The sequence below is a fragment of the Verruconis gallopava genome, assembly GCF_000836295.1.
Source record: "Verruconis gallopava strain CBS 43764 unplaced genomic scaffold supercont1.19, whole genome shotgun sequence".
In the NCBI taxonomy this organism is placed as follows: domain Eukaryota; kingdom Fungi; phylum Ascomycota; class Dothideomycetes; order Venturiales; family Sympoventuriaceae; genus Verruconis; species Verruconis gallopava.
The window spans coordinates 19,880-42,907 of NW_015622155.1; the positions used below are offsets into that span (position 1 = coordinate 19,880).

At 46.9% G+C, this 23,028-nt stretch overlaps 10 protein-coding genes across 11 annotated transcripts; 5 read left to right on the forward strand and 5 right to left on the reverse strand.

Annotated features, from left to right (window-relative positions):
* The first annotated feature begins 48 nt into the window (after nt 1-48).
* On the forward strand, nt 49-2,172 carry PV09_05811 (uncharacterized protein). The gene is made up of 2 exons (XM_016359359.1): nt 49-451; nt 504-2,172. Exons 1-2 carry the CDS (start codon nt 305-307, stop codon nt 1,983-1,985), a joined length of 1,629 nt encoding a protein of 542 aa, XP_016212608.1. The 5' UTR covers nt 49-304; the 3' UTR covers nt 1,986-2,172.
* On the reverse strand, nt 2,012-4,053 carry PV09_05812 (T-complex protein 1, zeta subunit). Its single transcript, XM_016359360.1, has 3 exons — nt 3,894-4,053; nt 2,491-3,844; nt 2,012-2,434 (listed from the first exon to the last, which is right to left on the reverse strand). The coding sequence occupies exons 1-3, from the start codon at nt 3,933-3,935 to the stop codon at nt 2,205-2,207; spliced, it is 1,626 nt and encodes a 541-aa protein (XP_016212609.1). The 5' UTR covers nt 3,936-4,053; the 3' UTR covers nt 2,012-2,204.
* An 84-nt stretch (nt 4,054-4,137) lies between these two features.
* On the forward strand, nt 4,138-6,112 carry PV09_05813 (uncharacterized protein). Its single transcript, XM_016359361.1, has 4 exons — nt 4,138-4,315; nt 4,363-4,447; nt 4,498-5,654; nt 5,701-6,112. Exons 1-4 carry the CDS (start codon nt 4,271-4,273, stop codon nt 5,941-5,943), a joined length of 1,530 nt encoding a protein of 509 aa, XP_016212610.1. The 5' UTR covers nt 4,138-4,270; the 3' UTR covers nt 5,944-6,112.
* PV09_05814 (nicotinate-nucleotide diphosphorylase (carboxylating)) lies at nt 6,003-7,511 on the reverse strand. Its single transcript, XM_016359362.1, has 3 exons — nt 7,095-7,511; nt 6,844-6,899; nt 6,003-6,794 (listed from the first exon to the last, which is right to left on the reverse strand). The coding sequence occupies exons 1-3, from the start codon at nt 7,263-7,265 to the stop codon at nt 6,116-6,118; spliced, it is 906 nt and encodes a 301-aa protein (XP_016212611.1). The 5' UTR covers nt 7,266-7,511; the 3' UTR covers nt 6,003-6,115.
* An 842-nt stretch (nt 7,512-8,353) lies between these two features.
* On the reverse strand, nt 8,354-10,985 carry PV09_05815 (uncharacterized protein). Its single transcript, XM_016359363.1, has 7 exons — nt 10,514-10,985; nt 10,416-10,444; nt 10,278-10,351; nt 10,197-10,219; nt 10,005-10,143; nt 9,318-9,939; nt 8,354-9,265 (listed from the first exon to the last, which is right to left on the reverse strand). The coding sequence occupies exons 1-7, from the start codon at nt 10,604-10,606 to the stop codon at nt 8,962-8,964; spliced, it is 1,284 nt and encodes a 427-aa protein (XP_016212612.1). The 5' UTR covers nt 10,607-10,985; the 3' UTR covers nt 8,354-8,961.
* Nucleotides 10,986-12,344: 1,359 nt separating this feature from the next.
* On the reverse strand, nt 12,345-16,322 carry PV09_05816 (uncharacterized protein). Its single transcript, XM_016359364.1, has 2 exons — nt 15,802-16,322; nt 12,345-15,755 (listed from the first exon to the last, which is right to left on the reverse strand). The coding sequence occupies exons 1-2, from the start codon at nt 15,886-15,888 to the stop codon at nt 12,516-12,518; spliced, it is 3,327 nt and encodes a 1,108-aa protein (XP_016212613.1). The 5' UTR covers nt 15,889-16,322; the 3' UTR covers nt 12,345-12,515.
* Nucleotides 16,323-16,417: 95 nt separating this feature from the next.
* Nucleotides 16,418-18,102, forward strand: PV09_05817 (uncharacterized protein). Its single transcript, XM_016359365.1, has 4 exons — nt 16,418-16,492; nt 16,658-16,933; nt 16,987-17,509; nt 17,564-18,102. The coding sequence occupies exons 2-4, from the start codon at nt 16,873-16,875 to the stop codon at nt 17,967-17,969; spliced, it is 990 nt and encodes a 329-aa protein (XP_016212614.1). The 5' UTR covers nt 16,418-16,492; nt 16,658-16,872; the 3' UTR covers nt 17,970-18,102.
* Nucleotides 17,894-19,468, reverse strand: PV09_05818 (uracil-DNA glycosylase). The gene is made up of 4 exons (XM_016359366.1): nt 19,289-19,468; nt 18,939-19,238; nt 18,424-18,883; nt 17,894-18,369 (listed from the first exon to the last, which is right to left on the reverse strand). The coding sequence occupies exons 1-4, from the start codon at nt 19,354-19,356 to the stop codon at nt 18,259-18,261; spliced, it is 939 nt and encodes a 312-aa protein (XP_016212615.1). The 5' UTR covers nt 19,357-19,468; the 3' UTR covers nt 17,894-18,258.
* Nucleotides 19,469-19,702: 234 nt separating this feature from the next.
* PV09_05819 (uncharacterized protein) lies at nt 19,703-21,373 on the forward strand. Its single transcript, XM_016359367.1, has 2 exons — nt 19,703-20,715; nt 20,765-21,373. The coding sequence occupies exons 1-2, from the start codon at nt 19,968-19,970 to the stop codon at nt 21,292-21,294; spliced, it is 1,278 nt and encodes a 425-aa protein (XP_016212616.1). The 5' UTR covers nt 19,703-19,967; the 3' UTR covers nt 21,295-21,373.
* A 344-nt stretch (nt 21,374-21,717) lies between these two features.
* On the forward strand, nt 21,718-22,956 carry PV09_05820. 2 transcript variants are annotated; one of them, XM_016359369.1, is made up of 2 exons: nt 21,718-22,414; nt 22,499-22,956. In XM_016359369.1, exons 1-2 carry the CDS (start codon nt 21,874-21,876, stop codon nt 22,726-22,728), a joined length of 771 nt encoding a protein of 256 aa, XP_016212618.1. In that variant the 5' UTR covers nt 21,718-21,873; the 3' UTR covers nt 22,729-22,956. The 2 variants fall into 2 exon arrangements, with proteins under 2 accessions (XP_016212618.1, XP_016212617.1); XM_016359368.1 differs by having other exon boundaries at nt 21,718-22,956.
* The last annotated feature ends 72 nt before the right edge of the window (nt 22,957-23,028 follow it).

Below are 23,028 nucleotides of genomic sequence, written 5' to 3' on the forward strand. Positions count from 1 at the left end.
GCGTGGCGGACTTAAACATCTGGCCTGATGATTGGTGCTCAAGCTCGACGTCACTTAAGCTGCGGTCTCTACACGACAGGCAGCATTGTTTCTTCTGTCCACCACGGTGCACGAACTCCAAAATCCTTATTCTTGCAGATACAACTTTGCAATATCTACGAGCCAAAGGATCATACCAATCCGAGGGGCGAACGCCTCGGCTGCCTGTCATCTAATGGGTATAATTCTCTGTCCTGGATATTAATCTCAATAACTCCTTTTGAATGCTTGCGGAAGTGAATTTTGATACCACAATTCGCTTACAATGGCGTTTGCGGGTGCTGCGAGCCATGGTTTCGGCAAAGAGCCATTGAATGTCGCAGGTATAGTCAAAGAGGCCGGGAACTTTGAGTACGATCCCGGAATACCTCTGCGACACTGGTTTCGTGCTGCGAATGCTATACAGAAACAGGTATGTTGGGGCTTAGTATTGTTTTCGTGCATGTTGCTAAAGTATATCACAGGCTCAATCATATGAACGCGATGGTCACGAACAGGATGCGTATCTCTTTTACATGCGCCATGCCTTATTGGCTACAGAGAAGCTTCCAAAACATCCCGATTATAAACTTCCAGAAGCTACCGCTGCAAGAAAGAAAATACAAAGTGATCTGATGCATGGATTGAAGAGCATGGAGTTGCTTAAGCCAAAGATTAATGATCGGTATGAGCGATATTTGGATGCTGCAGCAAGGAAGAGAGCGGACAGAGAGAATTGGCAACGTGAAAACACTAGAAATGCTGCACAGGCTTCAATATTCACAGATACAGGAAGTCCCCCCATTTCAGACTCTGAAATTGGAAGAAAGCAAAGGAGGCTAGAGTTACACCCTGGGAATGATGAGAACCGAGCTTTGGCTTTGTCTCTAGCGAATATGGAATTAAGAAGACGGAGAGACGGGAGACAAAGTTCTCAAATGGAAGAAGAACCTAAAAGTCCTATGATTGAGCTAGCTGATGATTTTGATGGCGATAATCTGTCTCAACACATCTTTGCCACTGCAAAACGAAGAGAACAGTCCTACCAAGCGCCTATCTCTCACGATGGTGATGATTTTCGAGACGACGGGCTGCACCCGAAATACAAATATCCAACTATACCTATCAAGAAGGCATATGATCCGGAATTAGAGTCATTTCCTTTCCACACTCCGATCCAACAGTCTTCAGCTCCACCGAGACCACCAAAAGAGCATCTCGCGGAGCCTGCTCCTCGACCACCACCCAAAGAGCAAATTCTGCCGAAATTTTCTGCACACCTGTCCTCGCTGCCAATTCCCTCGAAGATCATGTACGATTCTAACCTCTCGCCTCTGGAGATACGCGAATCTACTTCAACTCCTGGTCTCAACACTAAGGATTATTCATTTGTTGCCACGGCAAAGACAGAGTCAGGGAAACCTCTCCGCACGGTGTTTATCAATCCAGGTCTGCGTACAGAGTTCCTCAAAATTGCGAACTTCAATACCCAACGTAATCTGGAAACTTGCGGCATCCTTTGCGGAACGCTTATATCTAATGCATTTTTCATCTCTAAACTTGTGATACCGGAACAAGAGTCAACAAGTGACACCTGCGACACGGTCAACGAATCCGCACTTTTCGATTATGTAGATGAAAATGATCTGATGACGCTAGGATGGATACACACTCACCCTACACAAACCTGTTTTATGTCCAGCCGGGATTTGCATACCCATGGCGGCTACCAGGTCCAAATGGCGGAGAGCATCGCGATTGTATGTGCTCCAAAGCATGAACCAAATTATGGAGTGTTCAGATTGACGGATCCACCGGGCTTGAAGACGATTCTAACTTGCACACAAAGTGGGCTCTTTCATCCCCATCCCGATGGCCAAATCTACACAGATGCGATGAAGCCAGGACATGTGCAAGAGTTGTCTGGATTGAGCTTCGAGGTTGTGGACTTAAGACCGAAGAATTAGGACATGCAAAGGAAATATCGGTAACATTCACGAGGCGAAAACTTGATTCATAGCGTCATTATGAAGAATGTTGGAAGAGTCGATACTTGAATCGAGATGTTTCCCTTCAGAGAATATATCAATGCTTTTTACGCTCTTAAAGACCGTAGATGTGTTGTCTACATTGTCTCGCACGTGAAGTCAACTTATGAAAAGCCATTGTCTTACGAATGCCTTCTATCACTCTCCATCGCCACCCCCAGGCGGTCCTGATCGGCCCATCTGCCTCGCCTTCAACATCTCGTCACAAAGTAATAGATTCGAGGCGATACCTGAACTCGACGCTATGGCATTGCGCAAAACCCTGAACGAATCATAGACACCTTCTTGAATGGGATCCATTGGCTCTCCTGTGACAAGATTTAATCCCACGATATTACCGTCGGATTGCTCGTCCTGAAGACTTGACACTGCATTGAACATTAGCGATACAAGAATTTGAATAGGTTTCGAAATTGTCACTTACATGCATCTTGGATGTCATGGCCGGAATTCGCTGCTAAGGTCTTCGGAATGATTAGCAGCGCATCCGCAAACGCGTCTACTCCATATTTTGCCTTGCCCTTGACTTGTTTCCTGAATTCTGTGCTTTTGAGATGGGCAGCACAGGCGACCTGGAAAGCCCCCCCTCCAGGTACCACGCATTTATCTACAATCATGTTATAAACACTTCTTAGCCCGTCCCTAACCGCATCTTTGATCTGCGTGATTGTGTGTCCATTTGGACCTTTGATGAGCAGCGTGACTGATTTAGGATCTTTGACATTTTCAATGAAGGTATACTTCTCCTCACCCAATGTGTGCTCGTAGACTAGACCTGCCCAGCCAAGAACATCTGGCGTCAAGTCTTCGACAGAATTCATAGCTGTGCCGCCAACTGCCAGTTGTAACCTCTCCATGTTTCTTCTCTTTGCTCGTCGTAGTGCTAGGATGCCATTCTTTGCTAATACGTCTAAGCTCAATGGATCAATTCCCTTCTGATTTATGACGACAAAGCTCTTTTTTGAATCACTGCCGCAGACCTCTTTCTTCAAATCAACGATCTTTCTGAGCTTCTCATCCACAAAGCGTCGCTCACTCTCCACAAGCTTTTCTCGTTGTTCCGCAGATGAGTAGTAAAAGCCAGAGTTGATTTCCGATTTCTCATACTCGAGAGATACGTTAAGAATGAGTACGTACGCATTCTCAAGTCTGCGAGGCATGTCTGGATGCCGTGCCCCATGGTCAAGCGCAAGGCCACGGATAAGTTGCGTGTCTGCTGCTGTGCGGTGCTGCATTGTCATGATCTCAACCATGTGCAGGTCAGGTTTCGCTGGAGGCTGGTATATTGCTAAGACTGCGTCCACAATATCAGGTGTCAATTGCTCCGCAAGTGTTGAGTTGAGTTTTGTGGACAAGGATGTACGAGCAACAGATAGAAGCAGTTCTCGGTCAATGTTCCTTTCCAACTTGAACGAGTCTAAGAATTTCAGCGACTCTGTCTTTGCAATGTCGTATCCGTCTGTGATCACTCGAGGATGTAGGCCTTCTGAAATATACCGATCTGCTTGTTTTAACAGCTCACCCACCATGAGAACTACACTGGTCGTGCCATCACCTGTGATTTCGTCTTGTGCAGTCGCGGCTCTTGCAATCATAACCGCCGTCGGATTCTGGATTTGCATCTCTCGCAATAACACCGAACCATCCTTCGTGAGTTTTATGCCTCCTGCGCCGTCTACCAGCATTTTTAGGGTGCCAGTTGGTCCCAAATTAGACGCGAGCACATTTTCGAGGCCTTCTCCTGCAGATATGTTGACCTTTAGAGCTTCGCCTCGTCTCTGGTACTGTGTTAGACCGCAAATTGTTAGCTTGGGCAATTTAACGTACTCGAGATTCCGCCTTGGGATTAAGTAGCTGTGCAGCTGACATGATTGATACCTATATGAGCTATGAAGCCACTGGCAAGGTCTATCAACCGCTGAAATATGGATTAGCCTGCCTCTCAAACTCTTCGTGCTTGTCGCGCAACGTTGAACGCGAGTTGTTCTGGTAGATACCTCAGGCATTTATTCTGCTGCGTCGAACATTTTCGAAAACGCCGCAAAGGTGGCCCAAGCTTACGAGATTTTCCTCTGGCCTGAAAATCCAGCAACGCCGTCAAGATAATTTCCTTTACTGCAGCAACTCAATATCTTGCGATTTCGCTTCGGACGGACACAGTCACTCCTATATATTCAAGAGGATTTTTCGTGAAGAGCTTAACAATGACAGTGGAGTATTTGCTCCACGAGAGCAGCGTGGGCTATGCGGTTAGATACAACAAAGGACATGAGAAAAAAAATGCTCACAATTGCAGGTATTTAAGGTCCTCATGCAAGGGGATACAATTGGACAGAGATTGAAAGAATATCAGAAGAAATCGCAGGATCTAGCCACGTTTGGTATGCATTATTCCTGTTGAATTAATGTCTTGATTCTCATCTCGGGTCAGGGAAGATGATTGAACTTGTGTCATTTGCGCCATTTCAAGGTGCTGCGCATGCTCTGGAGAACGCGAACGATCTTTCTGAAGGCATAGCGAACAATTATCTTATCGCCGTGCTTGAAACGAACCTACCTGCGGCGAGTAAGAAAAAGAAGGTCATTCTCGGTGTTACCGATAAGAACTTGGCTGCGAGCATTCAACAAGCCTTGCCACACGTCGCATGTGAGACTGCTGAGACCACGGAGGTGGTTGCCGATCTTCTTCGAGGCATTCGCATGTACTCAGAGAAGCTACTCAAGCAACTACAAGAAGGCGATGTTGAACGTGCACAACTCGGACTGGGTCATGCGTATTCAAGAGCGAAGGTAAAGTTCAGCGTACAGAAGAATGATAATCACATAATTCAGGCCATAGCAACTCTAGACCATCTTGACAAGGCGGTTAATCAGTTCGCCATGCGATGTCGTGAGTGGTATTCGTGGCATTTCCCTGAGCTGGTCAAGATTGTATCCGAAAACATGGCATATGCACGCCTCGTGCTTTTCATCGGTGACAAGCAGAATCTTTCACAAGATAGTCTCCATGATTTGGCCGCCTTGGTTAATGACGACCAGGCTATTGCCCAGAGCATCATAGATGCTGCAAAGGCGAGTATGGGTAGGGAGATCTCGGAGCAGGACCTAGAGCATGTGCAGACGTTTGCCAGACGCACTGTTCGGTTGGCAGAGTGTCGCAAGAAACTTCAGGGCTATTTGGCGGAAAAGATGAGCCAGGTTGCGCCTAATCTAGCGGCACTCATCGGTGATGTTATCGGCGCTAGACTTATTTCGAAAGCTGGGAGCTTGACCAACTTATCGAAGTATGCAGCATCTACTGTTCAGATTCTTGGTGCTGAGAAGGCGCTGTTCCGTGCGCTGAAAACAAAAGGCAATACTCCTAAGTACGGGTTGATATACCATTCATCATTCATTGGGCGCGCGGGGGCTAAGAATAAGGGCCGTATCTCACGGTTCTTGGCAAATAAATGCTCCATAGCATCGAGAATCGACAATTTCTCCGAGGTACCCAGTACGAGATTTGGCGAGGCTCTAAGGCGTCAAGTAGAAGAAAGATTGGAGTTCTACGCTACCGGAGCTGCTCCAACGAAGAACGAAGTCGCTATGGTAGGTTTTATCTGCATATCTTAGGGTAAGGTCTGACAAACAATAGAAGTCTGCCATGGACTCTCTTCTGGCGGATATTGAAATCAAAGATACGACAGCTCATGCTCCGGAGGACGTCGAGGTGGCTGACGGTGTTACTGCAGCAGCCGTCGAGCAGAAGGTTCGACATAAGAAGGAGAAGAAGGAAAGGAAAGAGAAGTCAGAGAAAAAAGAGAAGAAGCGGAAGCATGGCGATGAGGAGGCTGACGGCGAAACGAAAAAGAAGAAAAAGAAGTCGAATTCAGAGTAGGCTCGTCTGACGAAGGCATCATGGACATCTAATGCGGTCTGGAGTTTTGGCGTACAGGTGGGGTGCATTCCACTGTATTATTGGAAATCTTTCTGGTGCATGCTTTTTGATACCATTGGTTGAGCCTCAGAACATCTCAATAATATCGAGTGCTTCCTTATATTGACCACTTTCATGTCTCTTTTGCTTGTGTATTTGGCACAATCTTAAGAGAGAAGTCGATGTGCTTTACACCCTGATGAATACTGCTCGTGCTAATAACATCCACGTCCTTGCATACAAAGTTACCAACATTATCTTCTGTAATTCCCCCACTGACCTCAACTAGCAACTTATCTCCCCATCTTTCTTTCAGTGCCTTCGCAGCGTCTTTCACACCCTGAGAGGTGAAGTTATCCAACATAACAACGTCTGCCCCAGCCGCGGCTGCTTCGTTTGCCTCGTCTAGAGACTGGCATTCTACTTCAACCTTGATTGCGAATCCCCCAGCACTCTTCGCAGCACGTACTGCCCTGGTGATCGACCCACTAGACCAGATGTGATTGTCCTTCAACATTGTCATAGAGGACAAGTCATGTCTATGCGGATCGGCACCGCCAATAAGCATGCCGTATTTCTCGACCAACCGAAAGCCTGGTGTTGTCTTACGGGTTCCAGCTAATATGTTGGGATAGCCCGCTTCCCGCAGCAGCCACAATAAATTTGCAGATTTAGTGGCGATGCCTGAACAGCGCGCCAAGGTGTTAAGCGCCACTCGCTCGCCAAGGAGGATTTTACGAACGGGGCCGCGGACAGTAGCACAGTGTGTGATCGGTAAGATGGTGTCTCCTTCTTTGACAAGCCATTCGACTCTGTTCTGTGTAAGTGAACTTCCGTTTTCGATATTGGCAATCTACGTACGTGCAACCTAACTGCGAAAAGACTTCATCGAAGAATGGAACTCCTGCAATCACACCCTGGCAGAGTCAGCACATTTTCGCTCTCCATGTTCCTCAAAGCGCAAGACGATCTCCAAGCTCTTTGAGTAATTTTGATAATATAAGTCAAGGTCTTCCAATAAGTATTGCTATAACCACAATCTTCATAGTTCATTTGAGCAACATTGACCGACAGCGTTCAAGATAGGAAATATCATAAAGATGTGCTCGTACCTTGCTCTTTCCTAATAATTTTGCTTCCCTAATCTCCTCACCAACTACGAATCCACCGTAGTCCAAGCTGGGGGTATCTTCCTCCAGCCATTCTGCTACCATGCGCTTGTATCGCGGAGGCAATAGGTGTGCTACGGTGCCATGAGCAAGGGCACCCTCTAATTTAGTCATTTCTTTATATTTGCTGTTTATATCTTCGAGAGTTCACCCAAGTGGTGGTGAGGTTGGAGAGTCATCTGACGGTGAAGAATCGGAATTTACCGGATGCGGAAACACGGGCACTGCTTAAGCTGTTAGTTTACCACTTCCGTTTTATTCCTTGAGAACTCATCTGTGCAGGAGGCTCATTTTCAGTGAATCAATACTGGAAGCGAAGACATATGATTAAATCATGCTGGATCGAAATTGGTAGTGAATCTGTTTGTTTTGAAATCTTAGACCCGACGCCTTTTTTCCCTCCAAAGGTTTAATGTATGCTGTTGGGAAAAAAACTACGTTGCAAGCCTCAAACCGTTATTTTTCCCTTTTCATCTAGAGCTAATTCATTGATTTGTCTAGGTGATCTCTAGCCCTTACCATGCCCAGCTATTATTCATTCTAGATACAGCTTATGTGTGATAACTCCCACCTCCTCACTCCGAAGTACAAGCGTATTGATGTCGGATTCAGAATTAATACAGGCATGTTCTTTAAAACACCTTGGATCGTCGTGCATGCTCAATTTAAAGCCACTTGATCGAGCGCGCTTTGTTTATATGTACACAACACGAGGCAGATACAGTAATTCGAGCAGAGACAGATTCGCCGGCGAGTATTCACATAGATGAAGTCAGAGGCACAACATAGTGCGTAAGATATGCAAAATAGGGCCTTAAAAGAGTATCTGTCGTTGGATTTGTGATCTGATTTAATTCATTCAAAGTTGAATTTGAAGTCCATGACTGCGTGGCCATCGTTCTGCAAAATCAATCAGTTTATGTGTACTAAATGCTAATTTCATTTAGTAGTAAGAATCATAAGGCCTGCAAATGAGTTCGAGACGGTCAAAAACCATTGTCCGTGTCCTGAAGCAGGCGACATGTCGGAGGCAACCAGGTTGGTTTTATAGACTCCGTACGGCCCTTGAAACTCAAGACTAAGATCAATCCCAATTCTTGCTCAGGAAATTTCACATGGCGATAAGGTTTTCTAAAACCCGCGTTGAAGATCAAATGATCGATGATATATTTCGCGGACGAGCATGTAACTAAGTGAGAAGAGGCAAACGAAGAATCTGATTACAAATTTTCCTAATAGATTTGAAACTCTCTACTGCTCACAGATGTAACATAAAGCTTTATAGAAAGACTTTCTACGTTCAAAAGCTGGAGCAATAAAGAAGCTCAGGAACTGATCTTGAGTTCGGCTCTATCTTTGTAACTTCTATCTAGAGTATCAAGAAGTCTAGAGCCTATACACACGATGCATGAAAATCGGCATCGATCTTGTTGATAGGCAGAAACATATACACACCTTGAAATGACAGATGCTTCAGAGCCGAACCCTCCTCATATGTATGGGTTTCTCTTGTTTTCGAAGTATGCCACTACATCGACCAAATCATTAAGATGCGAGCACTCTGATACACAGCACTACTCTCGTCTATGCCAGAAACTTGGATAGTGGAGAGAGCGAAGCCAATGGAAACCAAACCAGTACCCAATCTGTCAAATCCGAGGGAGTAATGACCGAGCCAAGACAATGCTTTGATGTTAATGAAAGTTTACCCTCCGTAACAATGACTTTTTCTTCACACGCAAGCCAGCCCAAATGCAAAGTCATCAAAATCATAACTACGCTCGTAAAAAAATACCAATGATTGAGGCACTCATACATTAGAATGTGGAGAAGACGAAAATGCTTGCCTGGGCCTCCTATTTGAATTTTCGCCTGTCGTACCAGAAAGGAATCGATTATTAGATGTTTGCTGATCTTGTGATGCTCTGGCATGCTGCGTCCACTCTGCTGCTGCTCTATCTTGCGATGTCCTGGATTTTTGCTCTTCTGGAAATCCAGGGTACAACGCCTGCTCCGCGTTTGATCTCGCCTCAGCTTCCATTGCTTCGCGTGCTTTCCGCTCTTCAATGATCTTTTGTTCTGCTAAGGTTGGCTTGCGACCATAAACAATATATCTGTCTGATTATCAGATGGCGCAAAAAGGCTAACCCTTCACTTGTCACTTACATGGAATGGTAAGCATGCACGCTCCTATCCATAATGGACCTCCTGACATCAACCAGGTAGACTTCTACTTCCTCGGGTGACCAGTTGAAAGCCCTCGTGAATAATGCGAGTGTAAAGCCTTGTAGTCCATCTAATAATGAGCGACCCCACCATTTGCCTAACATCTTGTACCTAGGATCTTTTGGCCATCCATTTATCGGTATGCGAAGAATTTCTTCTCGAATATCGACAAAGCCAGCTTCCGCGTACCACTTCTTGAGCTTGTTTGCAATTCTTAAGGGCATACCCAGCCTCATCGCCGCTTCATCTTGATATTTAATCCACTCAGAGAACTTGTGGGTTTCCGGGTCCAGTGTACCATCATCACACATAGCTCTTGGCCACATCTCTTGCGATTCCATGTAGCCGCCTGGTTCGAGATAGTCAAACGCACGCTTTATTATGACTCTGAAGTCTTTGAAGGCACCCAGCATCATTCGGGTATGTATGTAATCATAGCGCTTGGTACCCCAGTTCTCGTCATTTGCATCTTCGATGATATACTTTACATTAGGCTGGGGCGGAACAGTTTGAACGGCCGCGATATCAGTGCCTATAATCTCGCAGCGAGGGTATTTTTTACCTGCGTCACAGTTACTTTCAATGCCTGAGAGCGCGGAGCCGTTCAAAGGTTGGGATGTCGCATACCCATCTCAGTGCACCATATGCCTGTGCCTGTGCCAATGTCCAGAATTCTTCTCGGGGTTTGCAGAGGTGCAAAATGCTCCTTATTCTCGAATAGTTGCTGGAGGACCACGTATTGGAGATTCAAGCGCTCGTTCTCGGGCTATACAAGTGTCAGGATGATGTGTCTTAGAGGGAAAAGGTAATGCAGAGTACCTCGTCCGACGGTAGGAAATAGTCTGTGCTAAGTTAGATTCTGCTGTACTTCACGTTGAGCGTGAAAGGAGAACTGCATACTTCCATAGCGGTTATACGTCCTCCCGTTCTCTGTTATGAATTCAAAAACACTTTCCCTAAGTGACCTGGTGCTGCTGTTGGACAAATCAGCATCTTTCGTAGGGAAAGAACCGTGTGGGCGAAGTGGGAACAGCGTACGAGAGCACACTCTGATCGTCGTCCCCGGACTGTAACAACACATTACACTAGTCAGCCATATCTGTGCCACAAGATGAGAAGGATTCGAGGATCCATACATCTGGTTCGATCGGAGACTGCGCGACAACAGGGGAGCTCTCTTCGGACCACAGACTTGAGGTTTCGTATGGCGTTGGGTGCTGAGCAGCCATTGTGACGGCCCAGGTGGGAGCGAGTCCAATCCTGACGACGACGGCCGACCCGAGCGGCACAGAGGACGGCGGGGAGGGCAAGGCCTCCCGAGAACGCGGGCAGCGACAGCGAACAGAACAAGTCTTCCCACGAAGCTGGGAGCACGGGGTTGGACGAATGTGATCGCGGCAACGTGAAGGCAAACCAAAGTGCTGGGAATGCCGACTTATGTCAACCCGAGCGTCCGGCTCTGGACTCCTGATATGGGACTCGCGCGGGCCAGGTCAGTGCGCAGCTTTCGTATGGATCATTCGGTTCGCGGTGCCGATCCGAGAGCAGAAATAATGACGAGAAGAATGAAAGGAAAATGGGCCGTCGCCGAGCATTGTCGGAGAAAGGGGTTTGCATGTCTCTGCATGGTTCTCTTCCTTCCGTGGCCCAGCTGCTGGTTGCTCGCTTCGGCCGTGCGCACACTGATGAGAGCAAACCAAGTGTCACACAGTCACCCTACGCGCATGAGGATCACTCAAGAAGACAGGCTGTGCCAGCTCAATTAGCTACCATAGCTGGGTGACGTAACATATATATATATATATATATATATATATCCCTTCAGGAGCAGGCGGAGGAGCCAGGTGCTGGATGAACCGCCCGAGTCGGTCCCTCCTCGAAGAAACGCCACTACCGCCTTACCTCGCAATCAGGCTATTGTTGCTCAAGATTAGGAAAAAAAAAGCAAGAGCAAGAAATGTGTGAAGCGCACTCTCACGTATTCTCTCCAAAAGCACGGCTCCCGATCGCACTTCTTCGTTTCTCTTCGACTGTTCGTGTGTCTACCATTCGTGACGTGTTCCGACTACGAAACGCGACAAGTGTACGCTCGAGGGCACTGGGCACCCTTGCAGCTTTGGCTTCGAGTGTTTTGCCTGGTCGGTTTTTTAGCTTCCAATGCTCGGGTCCCGAGAATTCAGCGTCAGCAAGCAACGCTTTGCATGGAAACAGGCTTCGCACGGCCGCTATGAGCGTGGGCGATATTCGCGGCTGGATCCCTCTAGGCATGACTTGCGCGCACCGTACCCCGGAGAGTGGGATTCTGTGCTCCCGCAGTCCCCACCGCAAGAACCCATCATCATGCACAATTCTTAACCAAGACAACGCCTACCCGTCTGTCTGATGTCCACTCGCTGACTCGTACTTCTGGCGTCCACGTCGCACAGCAGGAACGATCTCTTGCATTCTAGCAACTCGGATGCCATGCCGTGCATACAACGTCAGACAAGAAGCCGTGATTAGAGCCCATACATGCATTGCTTTGGAACTCTCCGAAGTACAAACTTGTGGCCTTGCGCAAACGGTTGTGTCATTGTAGCCTAGTCCTTTCTTGCTTCACTGTACCCGTAAGTGGCCTTGCCACGAAGATTGGAACGTTCCAGAGAGCCAAAGGGCTTTCGAAGCTTATTCCGCTGATTTGCGATATATGGCACGACGCTCTTCCCCTTTTGTAATTCTGCGTAATGGCGGTCATCAAAGATCCGGGAGCCGCGCTTTGCGATGTCTGGGGACACTTTTTTGTTGGGTGGGCCTGGTTCTATTGACAGTACCGAATATGCAGCTAATTCAAAGGTGCGGCACGACCGTCCCGCCTTCAAGGTTTTGGGAAGCGATCCATTCTTGGAAGTAAATCACCAATTGCTTTTCTTCGAAAAATATACGCTACGGTAGGGTGTGAGCTGCTAAGACGCTCGTCGAAAGTTTAATCTGCTTTGCTCAACGTCGCATCATCGTTATCCAAGTTTGAAACACCATAGTCGGCCAGCTAATCTTTGTACGGGAATGGAGGGCAAAATTTTGGGTTTCTTCCCATGCTCTCATGTTATCGTTTACATAGTTAGGACGAGTGAATCTCGCTTCTTCGCGAACAACTCTATACTACAGGAAATAGCCTGCATGTCTTCTGCAGTACCTGTCGACATCATGATCCGAAGGCCAACCACCCCATTGCCTGACACTTTCCACCTCTTGTCTCACAAGGTGTACAAGCTCATCTGGGGCAGGCTCGACCAGGATCCCTCTTTCTGCCAACACGAAGTCCCGTGACGGACATTCTAACCATACTCGGAGTGCAACTATGACTCTGCGTAGCTGCTTTGATCCGTTCACCTGACAGTCTTGCAGTTCATTCAGATCGCTCGCTGCGGTGACCATCCATCGAACCAGAGAATAGATGCCTTTGTGATCTCTGAGAATTCCAAGCGCGCGAATATACTTATGCAGAACGGCAGCCTTGAGCAGAGCAAGGTGCTTTGGCATGGACGGACTACCTATCTGAATGCCCTTACTGGTAGACGCGTGCCTGCATTGTTCCAGCCCCACTAGCATTGCGAAACGTCGTCGAAGGAGACTTGAACCGGAAGATAGGAGCACCTGAGCTTCCAAAAACTCTCGTTCGATGTTCGATTGCCCGCTAGCACGCAGATATCTGGTCTCTTCCATGTCAAGACGATGCAGCTTGGTAGTGATGGCAGCTTCCCAGGTAATATCGCATAGGTATTCAAAGGTCTTGTGGTTGGGAATGGCGTTACTGGCAATCATGCTCCGTAAGACATCCTCTGACATTGCCCAAGCAATCAAAGGCCAAAAAACCTGTCCGCTTTGATGTGAAATCGGGAGTGCGTATCGAAACATACTTCTATGCGTGAGCGCTTTGAGAAGATGGTTCCAAGGCATGGAGTCCCGTGGGCTGTAACATATTAGGAGTCGGGATGCTATCGTAAGAGAATGCGTGCGACGCAACTTCCACCTTCCTACCCAAAAATCTGTGTTGTCTGCTATCATGCTCAATTCGGGTATTAAAGCTGGACTTGATGTTACACAGCTGATTAGTGCGGTGATCAACTCATTGGGTATGTTGGGTAAACTTTTCAGGCCATCTTGAGAGTGTGACCTGAGCAGCCGAAGGTGGTCTGTAGACCAACTTATTCTACCGTTATTCCCAATCCTTATGTATTTTCCAGCTGCCCATACCCTTAGACCGAATTCCAGACTCGGAGCCCTTGTCACTAAGAACGACATCAGCTCCCCCCAAATAGAAACACCCCTTTCAAGGATCATATCAAGCAAAGCATCTGGACTTGGCGGTTCACTGGGAAGGTATAAGGTTTCGAGGGGTGACGACGGGGGAGGACTAGTTTCAATCCCGTCCCCAGCAGCGACAGGCTCGTTTTCAGGATGAACTAGAGATTTTGGCCTCGTAAACAAGCCGGGCGTTTGCGCGAATAGTTTTTTGAACAGAGCGATATACATAGCATTTGATGGTGGGCTTTTTGGCGTGTCGAACTTCAGAAAGGCTGCCCAGGCTTCGGGGACCGTTCTCGTGGAAGTAATGATGGCAGCGTGTAGTTCTCCAATGCCAGGCTCACCAGCTTTGCTTGTGGGCACGGAAGGCATGAATGTTCTTTGTTGTACAGCGGGACTTCCATCGGGATTCCAGCCACTGTAGACACGTGCTATATTGTCCCAATTTAGCATTGGATATCCGTATTTTTGCATGAATTGAATCGATTTCCCTGCTATTGATGTACCATATTCTCGATCTTTAGGGTCATCAAGCCGAGTTCGTGATACTTTGAAAGGAGGCCAAGATCGCGCTTGAAGAAAAGACCAATCGCGCTCTTGCGGTGTCTTCTTCAGGAGTAACAAGGTCTTCGTCAATGCGCGGTGGCCTTCTCGATTGATAGGCAGTGATGGGTTATACATCGTCATCTTTCTAATAAGATCAAATTGAGCTCGCTGCTGATGCACCGCAGACAGCACGGGGTATGTTCTTCCAGACAAGCTAAGTTGCGAAAGCATACGATTGCTCTTGAAGGTCATTTGTCTTAGCATGGAAGCACTCATAGGCTTGTCAATCCGAGCGAAGTACTTCGACCACGCATCAAGCATGTATGTCGAGAAAAGCTTGGTAATGTTAGGCAAGGCTTGAGGCCAAACATCTCTAGCATGCCGAACCATTCGAACGCAGACTATCATGATGGTTCTGAGCGATGGCGGTCGAAAAGAACTACTCGTCAGGCTCAGTCTGGTTCTCTCTTGCCAAGAAAGCGCGCGCCAAGCATGATCAAGTAAGAGACGCAATGCTTCAGCCGTGACAATCTCACGTCGAAGCAAGAAGTTCATGACAAACCAAGGCGTTGCCTTTATGTGATTGTTGTCTCCAATGTCAGGAACAAAGAGGCGACGAGCCGCAAGTTCAATGTCAGGTTGAAGTAAAATCTCGGCCCACGTTTGCGCATCTCGTTCATTGTAACCAGACGCTTTCAGAAGCTGGATTTCACGGCAAGACAGATGCACAGATCCAGAGCCCTGCATGTCGTCAATCTCAGGCGCAATTTTACGGTGTCCAGAGGTCATTCCGGAGCTAGTACGAAGTTTGGCTAAATGACGAATGTACTTCGCTGTGATCGACTGCAAGCTGATAGTGTCGCTGAGTTCCAAGTGTTTGAGTCCATTAACGTTGAAAATTTTCAACGTCTTCGCATTTCGGTAGGTCAAATCATGTACAGACTTGGGACGCTTTCGTGGAAGTATACTTGGGTCATTGGCATTCAACAAAGCGTCTTCTAAATGCAGAGATGGGCTATGCTCTAGCAGCTTTCGTAAAGACCTCGGCGAGGACTTACGCTCCACCAAAGCTGCCATGTCGTGGTTGTCCCGTTTCAGTCGTCGTTGATACGTTGCGGCGCGGCCTTTGGCCCTTGACTCTCCTTGCAGGTTTTCTCGCAGCCCCTTTCCAAGTATATCATCTAATTTTGCAGCCTTGGACTCGACTTCAGAAGTATGTCCGCTATCATTTTGCATGTTAGAGACAAGTCTATCAGAACCTTGTCCTCCAGAGCTGAATGTCAATGGAGCCGTCGGCGAAGCTACTTCTTCGGAAGCTTGCCCAAATTGCGAAGGATATACATATCCATCTGAAAAGGCAGATTTGTCGTTGATACTTTTGCCATGCTCTCGCTTTCTGACGTTTTGCAGACTTGTGATGTCCGAAGTAGGATGCTGTTGTCGTAAGTCTTTGCGCGATGGAACAACACTGCAACCTCTGTTTTCATTGGCAAAACGAATCTGGGAGGCGAAAGATCGATCGAAGACAATAGCTTGAGATCGAGTCGACTGCTGATTCGTGAGCAAAATTCGTCGTGATTATGTAGCTCCTTACCCGTCGCAAACTGGTCACTTCTGATCTGCCTAGGAATTCAACCGCTATTGACTTAAAGAAGCCATACTTATGCGCAAGTAATGGCATGCATCGATCTCTTCCAAGTCCTGATGTTATGTTATGAGTAGGCGGGTCGAATTTGTAATTGAGAACTCTGTTACGCGTTGAGACGTGGAATCCTGAATCAAGTTAACTGACTAGACTGGGCACCCAAAAGGTCACATGCGTGCACGTGATCCTATTGTCACAACGATTAACTTAACCTCCATAGTCAAAGAGCCAGATAAATTTCAGCTGATTCTGTTACTCGAGTCGCCAAAATGTGTGAAACTTGTGTAAATTTTCATGATTCTAGAGTTGCTTGTAGCTTTCGTGAAGTTAAAGTATTGAGGTAAAATAAGATGTAAGTTATCAATGAGCAGGACCGATTCACATTTGCTTTATTATATCGCCCATTATTTCTATTAGGTCACTAATATGCGTCCTGTGAGTTATCCTGGGTGAACGCTCACAAAAAGCGGCCTATACGTTCTATGCGGGAAATCTCAGTCATGCGCTGACCTCTGAATAGCAACTTTGGCCTTGGCACTTTCACAACTTAAAGTCGATCACTATTCTTCAAACTCCAGCTAGCTTATTAAAAACTACGCCTTAACCATTTTCTCAACGAAATCAAGGTCGAAGAGGCTAGGTGAGTGGAGGAAGATTACTATGTTCAAACTAAATCAATGTCTTCTTGTCGAAAGGGGATGTAACATATGCTTTTGGACACGCTATCCCGTCACTCTTATACTCTTACGTATACAACAACGAACATCCTGAGTTTTCGTACCGAGATCTAACTGTGCAAATGCAGTATGAGTACTCTTCGAGATCTATGGCTGGGGTGTCTCCCAGCTTTCTCAATGTTTGCGTTACCCCACTCCAAAAAGAACAGCCGAGCTAGCCTCGGAGAGTCCAGTCACTATAGAAGCTATTAAAACTGTTGCGCGAGGCTGATTGCTCGACTTTACTAACTCGCTCTTTTGCAACTATTCACGGCTTATGTGAGAATTTTTGGACATTCAAAACATGGCGATTAAAACATGGCTCACGGAAACTGCTGGAGTGCAAGTACCTATTGTGCAGGGCGGTAAGATCATAATATACTTGCTCTATGTGGTGTCCTAGATTAATTTTTTTAAGGCATGCAATGGGTCGGCCGTGCTGTCTTGATTTCAGCAGTAGCGAACTCTGGCGCACTGGGTTTCCTCACAGCACTAACTCAGCCGAGCCCAGAAGCATTGCGTGAGGAGATTCGAAAGTGTCGTCAGATGACGAATAAGCCATTTGGAGTCAATATCACCATGTTACCAGCAATTGACAAGCCGGATTACCTGAGCTACGCTAAGGTTGCTGTGGAAGAAGGAATCAAGATCATCGAGACAGCAGGTGACCCGTCCCCTATTCTATCTTATCTCAAGCATAACAAAGTGATCGTCATTCACAAGTGTGTGACATTAAAACACGCCTTACGTGCAGAGAAGCTTGGTGTCGACTGCATCTCCATCGATGGCATTGAATGTGCTGGCCACGGCGGTGAATATGACACGACTTCTTTGATCCTTTTGTCGAGATGTGCACAGGCATTGAAGATACCATATATTGCTTCAGGTGGGTTTGCAAATGGCCAAGGCCTTGCGGCTGCGCTTGCACTGGGTGCTTCTGGGTAAGATTATCTCATGAATTGAATGTAGTAATTCAAGCCTAAGGATGAAGACAGTATCAATATGGGAACACGATGGATGGTAACAAAGGAGTCACCTATCCACGAAAATGTAAAGAGAGCTATTGTTGATTGCGACGAAAATTCGACTGTGCTGGTTCTGCGCAAATTCCGGAACACAACTCGGTTACATAAGAACAAAGTGTCAATGGAGGTCCATCACATCGAAAATACAAAGCAGGATGTTACTTTTGCGGACGTCGCTCACCTAATGGCTGGTAAACGTGGCCGTGGTGTGTATGAGACAGGAGATATTGATGCTGGCGTTTGGTCGCTTGGTCAGTGTGCTGGTTTAATCCATGATATTCCTTCCTGCGAAGAATTAACCAGAACGATCGAGAAGGACGCTGAGGAGATATTACGGAAAACAAGCAATCTTATTCAGCCCCAGTCACGCCTTTGATAAGGTCTTGGAGTTCGATTGACACAGTCGAACAGCACCAGAAAAATTTGGGGTGTTTACAGGGCGTAATACATGATTTTCTGGTATTGAATAGAACGGAGAAATACAATTTTTTGCTCCACAGCAAACTTACTGAAAAAGTCCTGACTACTGACGCCGCATGATAGAAATTTGTTGCAAATGCCCTTGAACCATCAACACCGTCCTCTTTAAGGTCAGAACTAGAATTCCGACCAATTGTTTGATACTCCTAAACGCCTGTGCCTGTCTGTGAGGCCACGAGATGCTCTCAAATACCAGCCTTCTCAGGTGGTACATTGAGATTCCAGTCGATAATCCCTTCCTTGCCGTAACGCTGCTCGAGCCACTCATTAGCTTTTTTAAAATGACCACAGTCGAACTGTTATAGAGAATAAGCGAACGAAGTACCTCTAGCATGGTGCGAATTACTTACCCAGCCCCTAGAAGCGCTTAACGGACTTGGATGTACGCTCTTGAGAACCAGATGACGCGTGCCATTCACACCGCTGCATCTTTTCTGTGCGGGACTTCCCCAAGCAAGAAATACTACACCGCCAGTCCTTTTCTGCGCAACCAAATCAATGACTTTCTGTGTTAGACGCTCCCAACCTTTGCCTGAATGACTGTTGGCCTCATGGGCCCGTACAGTTAGGCAAGTATTGAGTAACAGGACACCACGGTCGGCCCATGGCGTCAGAAGACCCCCATTCTTCGGTGGTGGCTCGAAGTCAGGGTAATCCTTTTTGAGCGCTATATAAATATTTTTTAACGAGGGGGGAGCGGGAGTTGGAGGGCGAACGGAAAAACAGAGCCCATGTGCCTGGTTGTGATTATGGTATGGATCTTGGCCTATAATGACCGCCTTGACTGTGTTGAGTGGTGTATGTCGAGACCTGTGTGTGGTCGTATCAGTAACGGTTACTCTGCTAAACGGGACGGGTGCATGACCAGGAGTATATATCTTCCTGAGGAGGAAATATTTTCTTTCCGCTAGCGATCTCCTGCTTCAGGAATCGCTTCAGGTTTAAAAACTCTGGTGTCGTGATCTCATCCTTCAAATGGGCGAGCCAAGACTCATGAAGGGTGTCGATCTCCAGCTTCAGAAGGTCTTTCTGCTCCTCCGAGAGCTTCGCAACCCACGCAGCTTTGTCAAATTTGGGCATTGCTGTCGAGGTATGGACTCCATTAGGTGCGGAACTAGCACTCGCAATTCCGACGGCCTTCGGTTGCCCAAAGAAAGAAGTAATGCTAGATGTGTTCGTCAGTCACGAGCAGTCGCATTTCAAAGGCTGTCATACCCCGCTTGCTTCACCTTTTTGACTTCTGTCGATGCGACGTCGGTAGCTTTGCGCTTGAGAGACATCATGCTAGTTTTTCACAGCCTAGATTCTGTGGTCAATCACAAATCCGCGAAAGTGTTTGGAAAAGGGATTACGTTCGGGGTGGTGGCCAGGGACAGTGACAAGGCTGCAGAAGACGGTGTTGGCTGTGTTCTGCCTCGCGACGAAGCGCGTTCGCGCGAAATTCTGCGTCCGTGCACACGCGTGAGAAAGTGAACTGCAGTACCTCCGTATTAAACAACTCAAGTTAACTCATGGTTTGAAGTCCCGCATGTGCCAAGAAATGGCCGTAACGTAAGTTACCTTAATCCATAACCTCTCTAGTGCGTTATCCGACGCTGTGAACAAGTTCCCCGCACACTCTCGCAGCCGTTGTTTCCCTACACACATGCCAAGCTCTGCCTTAAGTCGAGCATTCGGTGATTGTTTCCGGTCCACACTTTCACACAATGATTTCGCGGACTGGATTCACTTCCCATCTTCCGTCATTAGACCTGGTTCCATCGTCTTCTGTTTTTAATTGGATGTTCGACAAACTTCAACTTCCGAGCTTTCGGATAGCGGCTACGATTTCTTGTATATCTAGGATGTATAAATATTCATTCCGCGCGACATCTTCAAGCTAAAGTCCGAGAAGATGCTTCCGCCTTCGGAATTCAGTCAACCGCCTTCCAAACGTTTCAATGTTGCCGTAGTTGGAGGCGGTCTAGGTGGCCTGATACTAACTTTTTCCTTATTGTCGCAACGGGTACCAGTGACCTTATACGAAGCAGCCTCAAACTTCGGTGAAATAGGAGCAGGAGTATCGATTGGGCCCAACGCCAGCAGAGCTTTGAAGCTTATTTCACCTCACCTCTATGCAGCGTTCGAATCTCGGGCTACGCGCAATCAATCTAAGGATCATGCCAACATTTGGTTTGACTTCCGATATGGCGAAGACTGTGGGGGTAAAAGGAATGTTTCGGAGAAGATCACGAGCTTGTATTGCGAAGGAGGTCAAGCCAGTGTCCACCGAGCTCACTTCTTGGACGAGTTGGTCAGGCTGCTGCCATCCGGCGTGGCAAAATTTGGCCATAGAGCTCAAAGCTTTACAGACGAGGGTACAAATGGTGTTCTCATTCACTTTCATAACGGAGTGACAGCCAGGCATGATGCAGTGGTCGGGTGTGATGGCATCAAGAGTAAAATACGACCATCATTGCTTGGTCATGGTCATCCAGCCGCTTATGCTGTTTATTCTGGCAAATATGCGTACCGGGGCTTAGTTTCAATGGAAAAGGCGAGGGAAGTTCTTGGCGAAGAGTTGAGTGGGAATGCTCAAATGTATTTTGGTCGACACGGCCATGTCCTGACTTTTGCTATCGAGAAAGGTAGAACCATGAATGGTACGTTGATTTTTTTTCCGTCCATGAACGTAGACTGAATCACTGGCAGTGGTTGCGTTTTCGAGTTCTGGTTCTTGGGATCATGACGACTGGGTTGTCACTTTGACGCGTGAGGAGATGGATAAAGACTTCGCTCACTGGGGCGACAAAGTGCGAAGTATTTTAGCTCTCATGTCGAAAACTGATGTGTGGGCTCTTTTCAATCATCCAGAAGCACCTACTTTCTATAAAGGCCGCGCAGCATTGCTTGGTGATGCTGCACATGCGAGTACACCTCATATGGGCTCTGGAGCGGGAATGGCAATCGAAGATGCTTTCATTTTAGGCAACCTGCTAGGGACAATTGATGACAGTGCTCACATAGAGAAGACGTTTAAAGCATACGACGCTGTGAGGAGGACGAGAGGCACTGATCTCGTGCAAAAGAGTAGTGAGCAAGGTCGACTCTATGACCTGGAATTGGTTGGCGATGATCCAGAAAGGCTAAAGGATGAATTGGGGAAGCGGATGCAATGGGTTTGGAATTTTGACATTACCAAAGATCTGGAGAAGGCGAAACAAATGCTGCGAGACTTATGAACATCCAGAAAAATTGATCCATACTCTTTTGTGACTTAAGACACTCTTCTCGATAGCCAATAAGATTTAGCCTTTATATGCCATACTCCGCTGATTGCAAGTTTGTTATCGCGAATTATACAATTCAGCTTTAATGTACGCATTACCAAAATTTCAACGAGATCAAGAGTTCAACTACGCTTTGCGCTTTCTCAAAAATGAAAAAAAAAAAAAAAAAAAAAAAACCAGGGCATCGAAGAACAGCATGTTCAGCAAAGTGGACAGGATGAAAATTGTATCGCCGCACATTTATTGCCCTAAAGTCATCATGTACGTTTTTGTCATATGCTACTTTGCGACCCAGAGTCCAGGGACACGTATATGGAGCAAACTCTTAGAACTTACAGTACTGTAACTTGGCGCTTGCCCCGCAACGCACGAGTCATCTGCCGTTCTGACTTTGATTTGCAGCCAATTCGATGCCACAACATAGTAGCTTTGAACATCAATTCTTCTACATGAAAATTGATTCTACTGTAGCATTCTTTTTTGCTGCTACTGTCGCGGGGTTAGGATAAAGCTTTCCGTGCGACGTACGATATGGGCGACATCGCACCAGATGGCCTCAATGAGGAGAGCCAGTGTGAGCCACAGGACAACAACGGAGAGATCAAGGTGCTCGTAACTGGATATGCGCCGTTCCACGTTCGCTTCCCGGTAAATTCCTCGTGGTCCATCGCCTCTACTTTGCCGGAACATTTACCTGCTACTACAACCTGTCCTCGGATCAAGCTAGTTGTACCCACAGAACCCATACAAGTCGCTTACAACACCGTGGTTGAGTGGGAAGAGAACTCATTGGCATCAACTGATTACGATATAATTCTTCACATTGGCCTTGCGGCCGGCCGGAAGTTCTTCACAATGGAGAGGCAATCACAGCGGGAACCTTATTGGGAGAAAAAAGATGTCAAGGGCGAAGTCTTTAGTAGAGAAATGACCGAGAAGTTATGGCCAAATATGAAATTTCCGATGGTTTTGAAACCTACTTTTGATTGTGGCGATGTTTGGTTGAGATGGAGAGCCAATGTGGACAAAAGACTGGACGTACGGCCATCAGATGATCCAGGAAATTATCTTTGTGGGTTCATTTATTATTACAGCATGGCTTGGTTCTGGGCCCGAGCTTCAAAAGAACGACCAGTAATGTTTTTACATGTTCCAGATCTTCCAACAGAGGAATTGGTCGAAGGAGGTCGCGAGGTGACGATTGGCTTGATTAGAGCGCTGGTTGAGAGCAGGGAGAAGAAAGGTGTTTTTGATCCCTTGGCTGTGGATGAATCTGGTCTGAAATCGAATGGGCACTTCACGTCTCCAGGGTTTCTGCAGCGTCCCTCCAGCTTCGAATCGAGCTGTACCGAAGAGTGCGACATGGCCTGGACGTACCAGAAATAAAGTAACAAGACGGCTACTGAGTCTCCATCTCATAACATGACGATCAGCCCATAATTACTGATAAGTGATTTCAGTCTTTGGGATTGTCGTATCATATCGCAATCATACGTGCATGGCATTCATCGCGAATGGAATTTGAGTGGGCTAAAATCGCATCAACCATTGTATGATTTATGATTTTTTAGTCAAGCGAAAACTATTCTATGTTTGCAACCCCTTTCTTTACAATGGTCTATTCACAATTATCACATTTCATTCGAACCGGGACTTATTGTGTCCTTTCCTAACCTCCTAATTAAA

Excerpts from the sequence above, each read along its gene's own strand:
- PV09_05811 (XM_016359359.1), top strand. The coding sequence starts at position 305 with ATGGCGTTTGCGGGTGCTGCGAGCCATGGTTTCGGCAAAGAGCCATTG. Across the intron at positions 452-503 it reads CGAATGCTATACAGAAACAG|GCTCAATCATATGAACGCGA; the intron begins GTATGTTGGGGC and ends AGTATATCACAG.
- PV09_05812 (XM_016359360.1), bottom strand. The coding sequence starts at position 3,935 with ATGTCAGCTGCACAGCTACTTAATCCCAAGGCGGAATCTCGA. Across the intron at positions 3,845-3,893 it reads ATCCCAAGGCGGAATCTCGA|AGACGAGGCGAAGCTCTAAA; the intron begins GTACGTTAAATT and ends ACACAGTACCAG. Across the intron at positions 2,435-2,490 it reads CCATGACATCCAAGATGCAT|TGTCAAGTCTTCAGGACGAG; the intron begins GTAAGTGACAAT and ends TGTTCAATGCAG.
- PV09_05813 (XM_016359361.1), top strand. The coding sequence starts at position 4,271 with ATGACAGTGGAGTATTTGCTCCACGAGAGCAGCGTGGGCTATGCG. Across the intron at positions 4,316-4,362 it reads AGAGCAGCGTGGGCTATGCG|GTATTTAAGGTCCTCATGCA; the intron begins GTTAGATACAAC and ends TCACAATTGCAG. Across the intron at positions 5,655-5,700 it reads CGAAGAACGAAGTCGCTATG|AAGTCTGCCATGGACTCTCT; the intron begins GTAGGTTTTATC and ends GACAAACAATAG.
- PV09_05814 (XM_016359362.1), bottom strand. The coding sequence starts at position 7,265 with ATGACTAAATTAGAGGGTGCCCTTGCTCATGGCACCGTAGCACACCTA. Across the intron at positions 6,900-7,094 it reads AATTATTAGGAAAGAGCAAG|GGTGTGATTGCAGGAGTTCC; the intron begins GTACGAGCACAT and ends TGACTCTGCCAG. Across the intron at positions 6,795-6,843 it reads TTTTCGCAGTTAGGTTGCAC|AGTCGAATGGCTTGTCAAAG; the intron begins GTACGTAGATTG and ends TACACAGAACAG.
- PV09_05815 (XM_016359363.1), bottom strand. The coding sequence starts at position 10,606 with ATGGCTGCTCAGCACCCAACGCCATACGAAACCTCAAGTCTGTGGTCC. Across the intron at positions 10,144-10,196 it reads ATTTCCTACCGTCGGACGAG|CCCGAGAACGAGCGCTTGAA; the intron begins GTACTCTGCATT and ends ACACTTGTATAG. Across the intron at positions 9,266-9,317 it reads GTGCATGCTTACCATTCCAT|ATATATTGTTTATGGTCGCA; the intron begins GTAAGTGACAAG and ends ATAATCAGACAG.
- PV09_05816 (XM_016359364.1), bottom strand. The coding sequence starts at position 15,888 with ATGCCATTACTTGCGCATAAGTATGGCTTCTTTAAGTCAATAGCGGTT. Across the intron at positions 15,756-15,801 it reads AAGTGACCAGTTTGCGACGG|TCGACTCGATCTCAAGCTAT; the intron begins GTAAGGAGCTAC and ends ACGAATCAGCAG.
- PV09_05817 (XM_016359365.1), top strand. The coding sequence starts at position 16,873 with ATGGCGATTAAAACATGGCTCACGGAAACTGCTGGAGTGCAAGTACCT. Across the intron at positions 16,934-16,986 it reads AGTACCTATTGTGCAGGGCG|GCATGCAATGGGTCGGCCGT; the intron begins GTAAGATCATAA and ends AATTTTTTTAAG. Across the intron at positions 17,510-17,563 it reads CTTGCACTGGGTGCTTCTGG|TATCAATATGGGAACACGAT; the intron begins GTAAGATTATCT and ends GGATGAAGACAG.
- PV09_05818 (XM_016359366.1), bottom strand. The coding sequence starts at position 19,356 with ATGATGTCTCTCAAGCGCAAAGCTACCGACGTCGCATCGACAGAAGTC. Across the intron at positions 18,884-18,938 it reads CAGGAAGATATATACTCCTG|GTCTCGACATACACCACTCA; the intron begins GTCATGCACCCG and ends GACCACACACAG. Across the intron at positions 18,370-18,423 it reads TAAGCGCTTCTAGGGGCTGG|TTCGACTGTGGTCATTTTAA; the intron begins GTAAGTAATTCG and ends TCTCTATAACAG.
- PV09_05819 (XM_016359367.1), top strand. The coding sequence starts at position 19,968 with ATGCTTCCGCCTTCGGAATTCAGTCAACCGCCTTCCAAACGTTTCAAT. Across the intron at positions 20,716-20,764 it reads GAAAGGTAGAACCATGAATG|TGGTTGCGTTTTCGAGTTCT; the intron begins GTACGTTGATTT and ends AATCACTGGCAG.
- PV09_05820 (XM_016359368.1), top strand. The coding sequence starts at position 21,874 with ATGGGCGACATCGCACCAGATGGCCTCAATGAGGAGAGCCAGTGTGAG.